The 16,682-nt window shown below is 39.0% G+C and overlaps 1 protein-coding gene across 2 annotated transcripts in view; it reads left to right on the top strand.

Annotated features, from left to right (window-relative positions):
* Positions 1-2,104: 2,104 nt before the first annotated feature.
* Positions 2,105-16,682, top strand: part of TAF15 (TATA-box binding protein associated factor 15) — a 30,498-nt gene continuing 15,920 nt past the window's right edge. Inside the window, exons 1-7 of one of the 2 annotated variants that reach the window (XM_069482297.1) lie at positions 2,105-2,199; positions 9,169-9,208; positions 11,189-11,240; positions 11,329-11,413; positions 11,497-11,599; positions 14,688-14,881; positions 15,885-16,005. In XM_069482297.1, coding sequence (XP_069338398.1) covers positions 2,193-2,199; positions 9,169-9,208; positions 11,189-11,240; positions 11,329-11,413; positions 11,497-11,599; positions 14,688-14,881; positions 15,885-16,005 — 602 coding nt within the window. In that variant the 5' untranslated portion in view covers positions 2,105-2,192. The remainder of the gene's footprint in view (positions 2,200-9,168; positions 9,209-11,188; positions 11,241-11,328; positions 11,414-11,496; positions 11,600-14,687; positions 14,882-15,884; positions 16,006-16,682) is intronic. The other variant, XM_069482299.1, reaches the window with a different exon arrangement.

Here is a 16,682-nt window from a genome sequence, read left to right on the forward strand (position 1 = left end):
CAGGGCCTTCCAGGGCCTGACACATGGTAGACCTCTAGATGTGGCAGCTGAGTGAAGAGTGAATGAATAAATGGTGGTATAAACTTGAGGATCAATGATGAGCAACACTTTCTGTATTTCATTCTTTAAAAAAATTCTAAAAAAAGGCTTAAAAAGACCCACCCTCTAGGTTCCTCTAGAGATCATCTAAGAGCCCTTTCTCCCCCTGTAACCTAATTCTCTCCTGCTATTGCACATGCCCATCTCCTCCTCTGGGTTGCTTTCCTCTATCTCTATATATACGAGAAACAGTTAAATGGCTCTCAGTCATAAAATAATTTTTATTACTTTAGCCTTGCAGCCTTGCTTGTTTGAACCTGTCTAAAGGGTTCTGTGACCCTCTCTATCTCCAGCTGGTATAATGAGGGGAGATGACCTCATGCCTTTTTTCTGACTTGAAGGTATTAATTCTGAACTTATCTCTCCACCCCTAGTACAACCTGTTCCTCCTCTTGTTCTCATCACAGTGAATGACACCACCACTGGGCCACTTGTCGAAGCAGGAAACCCAGAATTCACCCCAGACTCCTCTCTCTTTGTCTGCTAGCCCCTCCCACCCAAATTGATCACCAGCTCTTGTCCAGCCTACCCCTAAGGATCTCTGGAATCTCTTCATTTATATCCATCTCCACAGCTACTACTTAAGTCCAGGGCACTATGATCTTTCACCAGCATTATTGCATTGGCCACCTAATTGGTCTCCCTGCTTTTTTTTTTTTTTTTTTTTTTTAAGAGTTGAGGTCTCACTGTGTTGCCCAGGCTATAGTGCAGGGACTGTAGCCTTGAACTCCTGGGCTCAGGGAATCCTCCCGCCTCAGCCTCCTGAGTAGCTGGGACTACCTGCTTTTAAGCACCACTCATCTCCATGCAGTCCTCACTCCACGGCCAGAAAATACAAATCTGATCTTACTGTTCTCCTTTAAAATCCTCTGATCAGTGGTTTCCATTGCCCTCAAGATAAAGCACAAACTCTAATGTACTTTTACAAGGCTCCAGCTATTGAGCCCCCTACTTTTCAGCATCATCTCCTACCACTCTCCCAGGAGGATCAATATTCCAAACGTACTACATTACTTGTTCTACAACTGGTCTGGAAAGCACTTTTGCCCACTTTTTCACGTGGTCAACTTCTCATCACCTGGGGTTTAGCTCAAATGTCATGCTCTCCCGGCAAATGTCCTTGCTGGCTCTCTGAGCTGTCCCAGCCCCTTTCCCTACTATAGAACCTAGGCCCCTCTAGGCTGTACAGCATGATGGTTAAACCCACAGGCAACGACGTCAGGCGACCAGGCTTCAGATTCCGCCTTGGCCGTTCACTGACTACCTAAGGCGAGCGAATTCTATCTTCTCATCTGCAACGTGGGGAAAAGATTTCATCAGTCGGTTGTGAGAATCAAATGAGATGATGTAAGGTGCCTGACAATCAAGAATTTGCGGTTACTATAGAGCTGAAAAGCAAAGCTCAAGGCCCCCCGGCCCCGCCACATTCTTAGGGTCAGGTTCGTGTGTGATTTCATCTTAATGCACACTTTTGTTCCAGTATCTGCTTGTCTTCCACTCGGCAAGGCGGTTATAACAAACCCGGAGGCGGTCAGGTACCAGAGCTGGTCACGACTTCGCGTCCCCGAGCTTTTCGACTCCGAACGCCCCCAGGTGGCTCAAGCTCCCTGCAGCGAAAGCGGAGCAGACTAGGACATACCATTCGAAATTTTAGGGAAAGCAAGACCTTTGAAAAACAAATAGTCCGTGTTTACAAAGTCCCTCCTCTTTCGCTTCCTAACCTCGAATTCTCTCAGATCCAATAAAGTGAGGAATAGGATTTTAAGCAGGACGGAGCGAACGGTTCGGCTGCCTCCCCCACCACAGGGTTGGCGTTGGTACTTTCTCTTCTCAATTCCCTCTCAATAATGGTACCGTTCGCGGAGGGGAGAGCAGAGAGCAAGGCGGGATCGGAGGCCGGAGCCAGCGCGGAATCACCCCTCCCGCCTTGGCGCGGTGGTGCCGCCCGCTGGCCGCGGATTGGCTGCCGAGGCCCCGCAGTCGGCCTCCGCTCGCCGCGCCGCCCTCAACACAGCTCCGGCCGCCGCGCCGCCTGGCTGGCGTATTCCTTGTTCTCGGCGGGCTCTGGGGGCTCCGCGCCGCGGCCGTTAGTCATGTCGGGTAGGTGACTCCTTCAGCGAGCAGCGGCAGCGGCGAGAAGGGCCTGGCAGGGTTGGGCCGTCTTCCCGCCCACCGGCGGGCCCCGAGGGAGCGTCTCCGGCCCGGAGGGAGGCTGGGGTGGGGGGGCGGCCGCGGCCGCCGCCATGTTGGACTGGAGGCACGCACGCTCCCAACGCTCTCTGGCTGCAAACCCCGGCGGGAGCGCTTCGGGCCTCCTGTCTTTTGGCCCTGTCCTTGGAAGCTGAGGAGACTGGCCGCTCCCAGGGGAGGGTGTGTGCGAGTCGGGGGGCGGAGGCCGTCTACGCCATCCTAGGGGCGGGGGGAGCCGAGATCAGAGCATCAGCCTGAGAGAATCGGTGCCTCTGGTTCTCCGCTCCGCCTCAGATCTTTCAGCGAGGCCTCGGGCCGGCCGTCTCGTCGCCTCGTACCTCACTTTCCCCATCTGTGAAGTGGAGCTGGGCCTTCCTGACTCACCCATTCATCAGGTGGGGGCCTTGACGCGCTGGGAGCCCTTTCAAAGGACGTTGCCTTTCACGAAATCGTACTTACTGTCGCACGCGGATTCGAGTTGGGGGCGTTTGCGTATAATTCAGCTTCCTCGTCACTCTCCTGCCACTCGCCTCCCCCCGCCGGTTGTTTATCTTCCGAAAGAGCTTGGAAGTGAGCCTTGTCCCTTATCGATGCTCTCCTGTAGGCACATGTGGCATTTCCCCTTAAAACGTGCAGACCCAAAGCAGAGGCAGCCTTTCTTCCCCGAAGCGGTGGTTAAATTGGCAGAGGCTTCCCGTTGTGTGGAAGAGAGAAAGAGGCACTGGTCTCTTCAGGACAGCCGGTTGGGATCCTGCTAAACCAGAATAAAAAGTCAGGAACGTGGATGGTCTCTTGATTTAGCAGATCTAGCTGATCACACAAGGTCCTCTATTGTCCGGCTCCATCTCAGGCCCCAAAGACCCAGGTATCTGTTTGCTAGACACCATCATGACAGGTGTCACGTTTCTGCTGCAAAAACATTTCCTGAAGCCATAGGGTTAGAGTGAAACGTACGCCTTCTGGCAGCCTTACGTTTTTATTAAGGGCAAACCTGTTAGTATTTCAAAAACAAAACCAAAAAACCCATTCACCAGTCTTGCAGAAGGATAGAAATGTGCGACCAGAAGGAAGCAGCAGTCAGAGGAGATGACAGATTAGCAAGAAAGATTGGACGTAAGAATGATACTTTCTTTAGATTAATGTTGATATTCAGGAGGCAGGATGTTGATTTTTTTTGAGGGGGGGCCATCTACTTGATGTAAGGAGCCATGAACTACACTTGCTTCTTTCAGTTTCTGCTTAATCTTTGCTCAAATAGGGAATAATTTCTTATTCCACAGTAGACATTGGTCCATCTTTTTTACTAGGTGCATGATTGGGGATGAAGTCTGGTAAAGCTCCACAGAAGTACCTAAAGGCACACCCTCAGGAGGGTTTGTAATCTCGTGGGTTGAAAACAATTAAAATTTGTGTCCTCATGGAGAAATGTGCCAAGTTTCAATGGACACAGTATTCATTAAAAACTTATCCTGTCTTAATTTTTAACATAATTGGTATAAAAAAAAAGGGCCTATTTTTATAGGACTGGGTAGTTTTTGGGTGGGGAACGTGTGGCCTTGGGGCCACATGTGGTTTTCTCAATCCTTGAGTGTGGCCTTTTGACTGAATCCAAATTTTGCAGAACAAATCCTTTTAATAAAGGGATTTGCTCTGTGAAGAATCTTTAAGAATTACCAAGACACCCAATATTTGTCACTTTGTAGTTTGAGTTTTTTTTAATATCAAAATTGGCTTTCATGTGTGAAAAGGACTACTTAGTGTTTGTTTCTAAATTAACAAAGCTAGACACTTAAGTTCTTAGTCTTGGTATACTATTTATAAATTTTGTAATGTGCATAAAAATAATACTTTTGACTTTGTATGAAAACAATGCTTTTGACTTGACTTGTTCTTTGAATGTTTAAGTTAATAAACTTAATAGATTAAACTCCCCCTAACCAACTAATGCCATTAATAATTTTAGTTCAGTCCTGTAAGCATTCCTTCTACACTTGTAAATTTAATCTATCAAATTGACTCAATCACTCTGAATGCCTGACAGGGCAGACTTATAAACCTAATAAGTATAAGCACTTAAGTTATCAATCAATAAATAAAAATTGTAGATATTATAAGTCAGAGTCTGACATTCAAATACTGTTTACAAATGTGAATTAACTGACACCTTTCATATTAAAATCACAAGTATAATATCAGTTGTACCTATACAAATTACAAAATCACGATACTTTCCATTGTGGCAGTATGGCAGACCAAGGGTTATTTGAAAATCCTGTGTCTACAAACACCAAAAAATGTAAAAACTTAAGGAGCAAAGCCCCACTGCCAAAACTGAAGTAGAAACCAGCATGGTAGGCATAGTGGTAACTTAGGGGCTACCTGGAAAGGAGGGTGTAGCCTCATTTAGAGACTTGGGTTTTGTTGCCCATGTAACGAAGGACAAGAGATGAAACCTGGAGATCATTTGAGTCAGGTAATGGAAACTGAAACTCACATAAAAATCCTGGACTAACACATCGATTTAAAGGACTGTATCTTCAGTGAAGGAATGACTTGGAACAAAAACCTTGCTACCAGGATAAGATAACAAGGGAGCCTGAACACTGAAAAAGAAAAAAAAAAAAAAAAAAGTCTTTTCCTGAGAAATTGTAACCTGGGACCTGTGCTTAACACAATTTGGGTATTCATTTAGGCTCAAGGAAACCTTATGAGAAATTAACATAAAAATTGTTTCGGGGCTAGTAATACCCTTGGAATTCTGGTAAAAACAAATGAAAAATCTTTTCTGGAGGAAATTTACAGTTGAGATCACAAGGAATCTCAAAAGCCTAGCAAAAAATGAGTTCATAGTAAAAAAAAATATTGCAGAACTTTAGGAAATGAGTTAATGACAAATAGGATTAGAGTCCCTAAAAGATAGTCTGAAAGAGCATTATAGGAAATTAGTAGTACCTAAAATTATTAAAAACCTAAAAGGAGCCAGTCCTAAGACCAAGATGTTATGAAAAAAAGCCACATAGATTTGAAAAAGAACCAAGTATAACTTCTAGAATTGGAAAAAATGGATAAGTTTAATAGCAGACCTAGCCAAAGAAATGTAGATATGATAGATTGAATAAGTAGATGTAGAAGGTAGATGTGATCTTACAGAATTCACTTCAGAAGGATAAAGAGATGAAAATGAAAGACTAAGAAACATGGGAAATAGACTGGTACAGTGGCTCACGGCTGTAATCCTAGCACTCTGGGAGGCTGAGACAGGAAGATTGCTTGAGGCCAGGAGTTTGAGACCATCCTGAGCAAGAGTGAGACCCCGTCTCTACAAAAAATGGAAAAATTAGGCATTAGGTATTTGTGGTGTCACACGCCTGTAGGCCCAGCTACTGGGGAGGCTGAGGCATGAGGATCGCTTGAGCCCAGGAGCTGGAGGCTACAGTGAGCCATGACTCCACTGCACTCTAGCCCAGGCAACACCCTGTATCAAAAAAAAGAAACATGGAAAATGGATTAAGAATTCCTTTCATACATCTAATAAGAATTTGAGAAGGAGAAAGTGGAGGAGAATCAATAGTTAAGTAGAGAGTTGAGGCCGGGTGTGGTGGCTCACATCTTTAATCCTAGCACTTTGGGAGGCCCAGGTGGGAGGATTACTTGCGGCCAGGAGTTTGAGAGTAGCCTGGGCAAAATAGTGAGACCTTGACTCTACAAAGAAAAAGATAGTTGAGAATTTTCCAAAATAGATAAACATTTTGAATCAAGAAGCACGGTTTTAAACCTGAGACATAAATAATTTCATACCTAGACACACTGATGTGAAACTGCAGGTTATGAAACACCAATATCAAACAAAACCTACCAGAGAAAATAGGGAGCAATGGTAAGATTGATAACACTTAGAAATTTCAAGAAGCTAGAGAATAATGAAATGATCCTGAGAGTTTAGAGGGAGAATAACCATTGACCTTGAATTTTCTATCCAAATAAACTGTCATGTAAATATGTATTTGGAAAAGACTATCATTGTTAGTGCTAGAAGAACCAGTAAAGGAAGTTAAGTCTAGAAGGGAGGAATGGGATGTTAAAAATGTAGAGGAAGGAAACATAGTAAATAAAAAAGCAAATATTAACTATAGAACATTGAAGATTAAAATAATTAGATTTAGAGATTTAAAAAGTGAGCAAAATAATAGGTGAAGGCTGTGATTGGTATTAGAATATTAAAGTTCTTACAGTATTCACTGGAGGTTGAAGGTAATTTTGGACTTTGTCAGGATTGCATGTTAAAAATTACGCATGGTGACTTATTAATAGAACTTGAACACAACTTCTAAAGCAGTAGGAGGAAAAAAGGGAGTAAAGAAAATCTTAATAGCAGGAAAGGAGTTAAAAGAGAAAAAAACCATAGTAAGTAGAAAGTTCCAATATAAAAGGGTGGAAATAAATAAGAACCTAATAGTAAAAGTAGTAAAACACAAGTTAAAGACAAAGATTTTCACATTGGAAAAAAAATGATCTAGCATGCTGTTCAGAAAGGATATACTGAAAAGATAAGAAAAGAAATGTTGAAAGTAAGATGGAAAAAGATTAGCCAAGCAACCAAACCAAAAGGTGATGGTTTAGTTATATTACCAATGAAAGTTTGGACTCTTTTAGTGCTAGTGTTCATGTAATGTTAAAAGGAAATTCACCAGGAAGATACTTCTGTACTTCTATGTGCCTAACAATATGGTCTCAAAATATAGAAAACGAAAAATGGCAATTACTAGAAATTGACAAGTCTGTAGTCAAGTGGGAAGTTTTATAAGACATACCTCTGTAATTAATAGATGAGGCAAACAGTATGAATATGACCAAACATTAGTAAGAATAGACCAAACATTAATACAGTATGAATGATACAACTAATGAGTGTAATAATGTTATAGATGTATAGAATTCACTCAAAATTTAGAAAATATATAAATCTTTTCTAGCACACGGGGACGTGTGCTAAAGGAGAAAGACAAAACAGCAAATCCTAACAAATACCAAGAATGATACAGAAAATACGTTTTTTTGCTGTGATGTACTATTAGAAAAAACAAGAATCAAAACCCTAAGCACTTGGAAATTTAAAAGCACTTTAAAATAATTCTTGGGTCCAGACACAAGGCTCAAGTGTCAAGTAATCATTGAACAGTTTGAAATGCCTTAAATAACTTTAAACTAATTTTCTCTGATGAATATAAGACATCTGCACTTTACCATTCAAGTGTTTATCTAAGGGCAGGATTTACTGGTTGATATGCTTATTTCTGTATCTTCTGGGAGTAAGCCAGCCAGCTAAAGTCAGATTTCCAATTTCAGAGGGCCAAAGTGACTGGGTTAAGGTTTAAGGACCTTAATACTTTCTAGATTTGAGATAGGGTCACATGACGTAGGTGCTGTATACTTCTATAGTTTTGCTCACGCCTAAAGGAAATATGCTGGGATCTTATAATCTTATACGCTGTCACTGGGAGAGCCCACATTCATGCTTTGGGATATAGTTCAACCTAAAGCTTCATGTGTCCCCAGGTGTCTTGCTCATGTGCTTTTTTCCCCTTGTATCCCTTTTCAATCTCTGATTTGGGAGAATCTGATTTCCTTTGCCATTTCAGAAATACATATAATCTCTTTATGGTCAAATTAGATTGTGTATTCTTTTCCTATTTCTCTTATTTGGTTGTTAGCCACAACACGAGCCATTTTATTATCATGGGCCTGGCAGTGATGTATTGCTTTTTCATCTTCATTTTAGATAGCCTACGTCCTTCTCTACCTTTACACAATAAATAGTTTGTGTCAAGATTTTACTTAATATTCTTACAAATAAGAATTTCAAAAAATCTTGTTCAGTCTGATAGCAGAAAAGTGTCAGATTTGATGTCACCCATGAATACCAACCAATGGCAATATTTTTTCATATTGTAGCTTTATATAAATTGAAAAAAACATTTCATTTGATTTTTGGTTGGTTTTAGAACTGTTTGATAACGATTTTGTTTTGGGTGAGGTGGGGCCTAATGGTCAGCAGTTTGAGACGTAGAGCCATATTTTGCAGTTGCAAAGTGTTTCATATACAATTGCTCTTATTGATCACAAACTTAGGTCATTCATTTGATTCTGAGTAGAAGCCTAAGGATACATAGAGCCTCTTTAACAATTATTTTTATGATATTTGGAAGTATTGAGAAAAGCTCATAGTTTAAATTCTTTTTCTTTTTAATTTTTTGACGTGTTACTTCATGCCTTCCTTGGTAGTTTTTAATTGCTAAAATGGAGGCTAAAAGATATTGCTGACTTGCTATACCAATTGACTGAGTCCCTGAAAGCTTGGTAAAGTCAGACTTTTAAACAACTGACTGAACTTTTAGCAAGTTTTTGGAAATCCTTTTGTAGGTGCTGACAGCCACAGCAGTCCAACATAGAGGAATGTTGTATATGTTGGGGAGGTGAGGCTATACAAGTAAACGTCATCCGGGGATGTCAAGAGTGCATGTCTTCCGCTTTTTGGACCTGATTAGTTTTAACAGATGTCTTTTTGTATATAAAGATAGTATAGCTTGAGCTTCTGAGTGTTCGGAGGATGAATTTTCACTGATTGTTTCACATTTGTTCACTTGGTTCTTATGACCATCTGCACACATTTGTAGAATAGTTGTTTTCAAATATGTAGTTGTTGTAAAAAGGAAGTACTATTTGTACAGATTTCTCCTTGCACAGTATTTATCTTCTAGCTTTCTTTCTCCAATTAATTTTTGGCATTTTCTTACCACATTTCATCTATATGAGCTAAAATCAGCCTTTGAACAAAGCATAATTTTAAATAAGATTTAAAATTCTTTTTATGTGTTCTAGATTCTGGAAGTTACGGTCAGTCTGGGGGTGAGCAGCAAAGGTAAAGTATACGTACATTTTAATATGAAAGGGTAGAACTGAGGAAAAAAGCTCTTTTGAGACTTGGTATCTGGATGTCTTAAGATAATTAGATACTGTCACAAGGCGAGTTGGCCTATGTATATAGGTACGCTAAAACATTTATTCCTTTTCTTTTTTCTTGTGTTTTTTATTTTATTTTTTAAGAGACAGGGTTTTCTTCTGTCACCTAGCAGGCTGGAGCGCAGTGGCATGATTGTTATCTCACTGCAGCCTCAAACTTACTCCGGGGCTCAAGCTACCCTCCCAACTCAGCCTCCCCAGTAGCTAGGATTATAAGCATGTGCCACCACCACACCTGGCTGATTTTTAAATTTTTTGTAGAGATGAGGTCTAGCTATGTTGCCCAGGCTGGTCTTGAACCCCTGGTTTCAAGTGATCCTTCCGCCTCAGCATCCCAAAGTGCTGGGATTACAGGCCTGAGCCACTGCACCCAGCTTTTTTTTTTTTTTTTCCCCCCAATTTTTAGAGATGGGGTCTTGCTGTATTGCCCAGGCTGGAATACAGTGGCTATTCACAGGCATGATTATAGTGCACTCCAGCTTCAAACTCCTGGGCTCAAGTGATAATTCTGACACAGCCCCCCAAGTAGCAGGGACTATAGGCGCATGCTACCGTCTTGGGCTTCTTTGTTTTCTTAAACATCTGTTTGCATCAGTAAATATTGATGCCTCCTAGAGATTAAAACAGATCTCCTAGATATTGTAAAGTTTATGTTTTCTTTAAGAAATTTTACAGAAGAAACAAATATTAAGGGGATTTAAGCAATTGAACTCTATAATAATTTCTTAGAAAAAGCATTTCATTTTTTGATGGTATAATACAATGCAGACTTTTTAAAAGCATCTTAATAGAAATTTTTGGCATTTTTTAGAGTCCTTACCATTCTCACAATAAAAAGAAATGTCTGTTTTTATGTGAATGTGTATAATGTAGTAGGAAATGCAGCCTTCAACTTAGACCATAAAAGTTTTGCAGCACAGTGTGAGATATTCAGAGTAGCTTTTCAGGTATTTTCTGTCATCAAATTTTAAGCTTCCCCAAAACAAAACTGATTTGATTCTTTTATTCTCAGAAGATAGTGCTTACCTCCTAATAGGCATCTAGCAAATATTTATTCAGTGAAATGTATTTTCAGAAGTTAAGGAATTCTGTTAGTACTTGATAGCAGTAAACTAATAAAAAGGGTTTTTTCACAAATACTTTGTTTTCCTTTGGATGTAGAAAGTCATAGTATATATTCAGAAAGTTTGCTTCTGAATTGTTAGAGCTTATATACTATTATATACTTATATAAATTAAAGAAAATTTAAATCCCAGGAAGGTACATTAATTCATTGTCAGTCAACAAATATTTACTGAGCTACATGTCAGGCTTTGCTGTGACACTGGGGATATGATAAAATTTCATTCTATGATAGGACTCTGGAGATATACATGCCTTTAATTATGGAGGCATTTAAACTAGACATTTAGTGCCACCCTGTGCCTCTTCTAGGAAGTTAAAGACATTTAACTAAGGCAAATGATAGGAAGAAATTACTCTGTCAAAATGTAGCTAAATTGATTAAAGTGCTAACTTAAGAAGTCTTCAGATATTTATTGCGGGTCTTGCCGTGTTGTTTTTGTTCCCCTCATCTCCATGCATAATTCTCCTAGAATTTTCTAGCTCCAGTGAAGTTTTGTTGATTTGTGGGAGCTTGTCAAAGCAAAACTTTGAGTGTGTGTTTGACATTCAGTAGGTCTGGGAGTGATTTCATTTATTTTTAGTAGTCTTTGGTCATCACCTTTCAATTTATACTCTTAAGAGATAGGCAGATTGAAAATTTCTCAGAAAAGAAGCTTATGTTTGAGTTGAAAGTTGAAAATCAAGGCAGGGTTCTTCATTTAAGCTTTTAAATTTTAGCACATTTCTTTCAAATATTACATTTTTCTTTTACAGTTATTCTTCCTATGGAAATCAAGGCAACCCAGGATATGGACAACCACCACAAGTAGGTTGAAATATAAATTGTGTTCTTCATAAGTAGTTATTTTTATCTTAAGTAGGTGGTGAAACCTGAGTATTTACCTAAATTTCAGAGCTATTCTGGTTATGGGCAAACGACTGATTCCTCATATGGACAGAACTACAGCAGTTACTCCGGTTATGGACAAAGCCAGTCAGGTTGGACTAGTTTGTTAAATTTGCTGTTTTAGAGATTGAAAAATCAGAGCTTTCACTAAATGGTATACCCATCCAATCTTTAGGTTATTCACAGTCCTACAGTGGTTACGAGAATCAAAAGCAGAGCTCATATGGCCAGCAATCATATAATAACCAGGGACAACAAAACATGGAATCATCAGCAGGGTAAGGAAACAGTAAAGTACTGAGATGGTTATGGGCAATGGAAATAACACTGAATATTATTAACCAGATTTCACTAACAGATTCTTAGCTTTAAACTTTTTTTTTTTTTTTTTTAAGAAAAGTTTTAATGGAGTGTGGATTTCACAATTTTGTATTATGGAGAATATGGAAATAGCATTGTCATTTGATTTTTCATTTGTCATTTGTAAAATCATTGTTTAGCTGTAAATTAATATACATGATTTAAATGTTAGGAAAATTTGTACCTCTGCTTTATACCTGAGATTAAAAAAAAACCTGACTATAGATTGAGACTTCTTAATATTTACCTTTTTTTTTTTTTTTTTTGAGACAGAGTCTCACTCTGTTGCCCGGGCTAGAGTGAGTGCCGTGGCGTCAGTCTAGCTCACAGCAACCTCAAACTCCTGGGCTTAAGCGATCCTACTGCCTCAGCCTCCCGAGTAGCTGGGACTACAGGCATGCGCCACCATGCCCGGCTAATTTTTTGTATATATATATTTTAGTTGTCCATATAATTTATTTTTAGTAGAGACGGGGTCTCACTCTTGCTCAGGCTGGTCTTGAACTCCTGACCTCGAGCGATCCACCCGCCTCGACCTCCCAGAGTGCTAGGATTACAGGCGTGAGCCACCACGCCCGGCCAATATTTACCTTTTTATTTCCATTTTATTTTTGAGCCATTTGAATGTGTTACCTTTACAGGGACAAAAATATTAATTTAAAAAAGTACCAAAACTTATCCACATATATCAGATATACTAAAATTTGTTTTGTTAATATAGGTAGGTGAATATTTACCAACAAGTATACAAGATTTTTTTGTTTTTGTTTTTTTGAGGTAGGGTCTTGTTCTGTCTCCCAGACTGGAGTGCAGTGGTGCGATCATAGCTCACTGCAGCCTTGAACTCCTGGGCTCAAGTGATCCTCCTGCCTCAGCCTCATGAGTAGCCAGGATTGCAGGCGTGTGCCACCACATCTGGCTAATTGTTTTAAAATTTTTTCTGAAGATGTAGTCTTGCTGTGTTACCCAGTCTGAAGCAATCCTCTTGCCTTGGCCTCCCAAAGTGCTGGGATTATAGGTGTGAGCCACCATGTCTGGCCTAAGTTTGTAGGTTTTACAAGGTTTTTTTAAATTTTCAAATTTTAAGAGCCTGTACTTAATTTTTATTTTTTGTTATCTTTATTCTTTCCCATCTCATTTACAAAACTTATATTTTTTTGAGACAGAGTTTCAGTTGTGTTCTCCAGGCTGGTCTTGAACTTCTGGGCTCAAGCAGTCTTCTCACCTCACTCTCTGAGTAGCTGGGATTATAGGCATGTGCCACCATGTCTCACTTGTACTTAATTTTTAATAATAGGAACTCTTTTATTTTTTATTTATTTAGTCATTTTTTTGAGACAGTCTTGCTTTGAAGCCTGGGTTAGAGTGCAGTGGCATCATCATAGCTCACTGCAACCTCAAACTCCTGGGCTCAAGTGATTCTCCTGCCTCAGCCTCCTAAGTAGCTGGGACTATAGGCATGAGCCGCTATGCCCAGCTAAATTTTTTGGTTTTTGTAGAAGCGGGTCTCGCTGTCGCTCTTGCTGAGGATGGTCTTGAACTCCTGGCCTCAAGCAGTCCTCCCACCTTGGCCTCCCATAGTGCTAGGATTACAGGCATAAGCCACCAGGTCCAACCTCTTTTTTATTGTGCTTTTGCATTCTCTAATGTAATTGATCCTCAGATACCTCTGTGAGATAGTTGTCAGTAATTATCCCCATTTTATAGAAGTAAAGAAAAGTTAAATTATCCAGCTTATCAAATTACACAGTTAAAGAATTAGGCAGAAATTAAGTTCTCTATTGTTTTCTTTCTTCAGTAAAGGTAATTATTCTAAGTGAAATTTAATTAAATAAAAGCAGTGAGGAATGATTTTTGAGGTCACATTATCAGTCTTATAGATATGAGAGTGCTGTGAAAAGTAGAGAGTACAAATATAGGGAATAATATCCAGAAGGCATCCTACATTTGGGGGAGTATTTCTTCATGCCCTGTTAGTTAACTTTAAGTTTAAGGAGAATCCTTTTATCAAGGATGTATTTTTGGAAGCATAACATAATGTAGACCAAAGAGATTTGTTAGGTTTGGTGTGACAGCCATCTTAAAGTAAAGTGCTAGGGTTCAGATCATGGTTGTGTTGTGCTTTTGGTAGGGAGTTGGGGAACACACTGATCTTTATTAGATTGTTCTGATCCTCCGATCCAGAATAAGATGTGACTGTTAAGGTATGAGATCTTTTTTGTTCCCTTTTTTTTTTTTAAAGTAAACCTGTTAGAACTGAAATTCAATTAAGTATTGCATTTTAATATTCACACCCTGAGAGCAGATAATTAATGCAGTCATATTGCTCAGAACATACTTAGAATTTTTATTTCAAATTGTCAGAAATAAGAAAGCAGTCTTATTACTTGATAGATTTCTTTTCAGATAAAAAATGGCATTACAAAGCAAGTTCCTTCCTCTTACCAGACTTAAAATATGAGCGATATATTACTGTCTTCTAAAATTTACTATGATTGAAGATGTTTAGAAGAATATACAATAGGTTCTAAAGATAATTTTAAAACAATAGTTCTACAAATACTTTAAGAGATGACGTTGTTGTTAAAATTAAGTGATACAGAGCCTTTCAATGTAACTATTAAAAGGACTCAACACTTGTGGCATGTTTGTTAAAAGAATCTGATGTATTGAACTTTGTAGCATCTTTTCCTTTTTTTTTTTTTTAATTCAGGAAGGTAGTAAAAACCATAGTTATTTTTTGCTTTACTATAGTTTTCAAAGGTGCATGTGATTTTTTTTCATAATGTGGCATGTCTTTAATGGTGGTGAAATTGTCTTTTGAAGGACATTCCATTGGTGATAAGGGGACTTTGTAGATAAAAGAGCTAAATAATTACCATGAAAAAGTAGTGGTAAATAAGGTTGAGGTCTAGCTGGTCACACATCTTATATTATTCTCAGTCGACCTGATACAGTAAACATAATCCTCCTATGAAGTCTCTCAAGTTCTTGATTTCTGTTTAGCCAAGGTGGACGAGCACCCTCCTATGACCAATCAGACTATGGTCAGCAAGATTCGTATGACCAGCAGTCAGGCTATGATCAACATCAAGGCTCATATGATGAGCCATCAAATTATGATCAACAGCATGATTCCTATAATCAAAACCAGCAGTCCTATCATTCACAAAGGGAAAATTACAGTCACCACACACAAGGTAAGATATACTGGCCTCTATTATTTTTCTTTTTTCCTCTCACAGAATTATTTGTGTATTAAGTTTTAGATTAAAAGACTCACACAGGATTTCACCTGTTTGTAAAACTTGGGGGTGACCCTGAACATATATTCTTTCTCATGGTCATCCAAACTAGTTCATTAGAATTCTGTTTCTGAACTTGTAGATTCTTAAATGGTCATATGACTTGTTGAGGACTGGTTACATAAATTTTCTCTGTTGTCTCAGTGAACTCTGATCATTTGACAGTGTTGCTGGCACCACTTCTTTTGGTGATATTGGTGTACTTGATTTGGGGAAATCATCCTATATTAGCCTTCTCTGCTCTCATCTAGGAAGGGCCAGTCATTATTTCCTCCTATTTTCCCATAGCACTTTGTATGCACCACTGATATTTAGTAGTGTGTCCGTGCTATGAAAATGAGTACTTCAAAGGCCAAGGTCCTGTCTTACTCATTTTTGTACTTTCAAGCCCTCGTATATGTCTTGATTCATTATAAGTGGTCAATAAACATTTGTTAAATAATTGAATGAATGAAAAAGTGAATGTGTAAAAGTGGAAGTTCATTCATTGAATATCTTCTCTCAATTTGAAAATTCGATTATTCCCTGTCCATGCTTGATTTACACTTAAGTGTTTTTGAGGTGAAGAAAGTAATAACTTTGAAGATTAGGGTTCTGCTTTTCATCTAAGTAATTAGGGTTCTCGTACCTAGATTGTATTTTAACTCAAACTATTCTACATCACTGTTTTGCCCTCTGACTAGCAGAATGGAGTTTGACATAGATATTAATATAATTCTCAAACATATTTAATTCCAGCTGATTTTACATGATGACTTGCATTTGAATGCTGTGCACACGTGCCATTTTCCAAAGGATATAATGTGTGACCTCAAGAGCCATTTAAGATTATGTTATTTGAAGCCTTTGTCAGAAATGACAGTGCTTATTTATATATGTAATGTTTTCCTTTTTGTAGATGACCGTCGTGATGTGAGTAGGTATGGAGAAGATAATAGAGGATATGGCGGGTCACAGGGAGGAGGTAGAGGGCGTGGGGGATATGACAAGGATGGAAGAGGTCCTATGACAGGATCAAGGTAAGTATTTAGATATAGATGCACATTTCTTTTTGTGTGTGTGTGGTGTTACTTAGCTGGTTCAATTCCAGCGTGTAATTTAGTTAAGAGGCTTAAAAAAGGGATTATGTTGTGGAGAAAAGGGCAGAAATTCAAAATTTATTTTTATTCTTAAGATCTCCCATAAATTACCTTGGAATAGGCTGTGTTAGTAGTTAGTTTATGTGGTGTATGTTAAAGAACCGTGGGGAAACAACTGTGGTTGTGGTTAAGCCACTTCACTTTTTGCTACCAGAGCTAGACTCTAAACACCTTTAAAGAAGGCTCTGGGAAATCCAAGTATTTGTATGTTAAAAAATAAAAGGTAAGTTAATTCTAGTTTGAGGGGCAGAAAGGCTGTTCCTTAATCTTGAATTCCTTTGGGATGGGAAAGTTTAGGAGGCAGCAGCAGAGTAGAAAGATGGCATTGGCAAATAAGAGAAAGATTTAATATAACTAAACTATTTTGTCCCCCTCCTTAAATAAATAATAATTGAAACAATTAGTGTAACGACATGTACCATTGTATATTTTATCTAGACTAAGCTGTGGTAAAGGAATGACTTTTTAATTCAGGTTTTCTTTTCCCCATCACTAGTATTATCAAGTTTTGTTGTTTACTTACAGCATATATTATGAAGCTGGTTTTGAAATTACTT

This window comes from Eulemur rufifrons, chromosome 9, assembly GCF_041146395.1.
Source record: "Eulemur rufifrons isolate Redbay chromosome 9, OSU_ERuf_1, whole genome shotgun sequence".
Classification (NCBI taxonomy): Eukaryota; Metazoa; Chordata; class Mammalia; order Primates; family Lemuridae; genus Eulemur; species Eulemur rufifrons.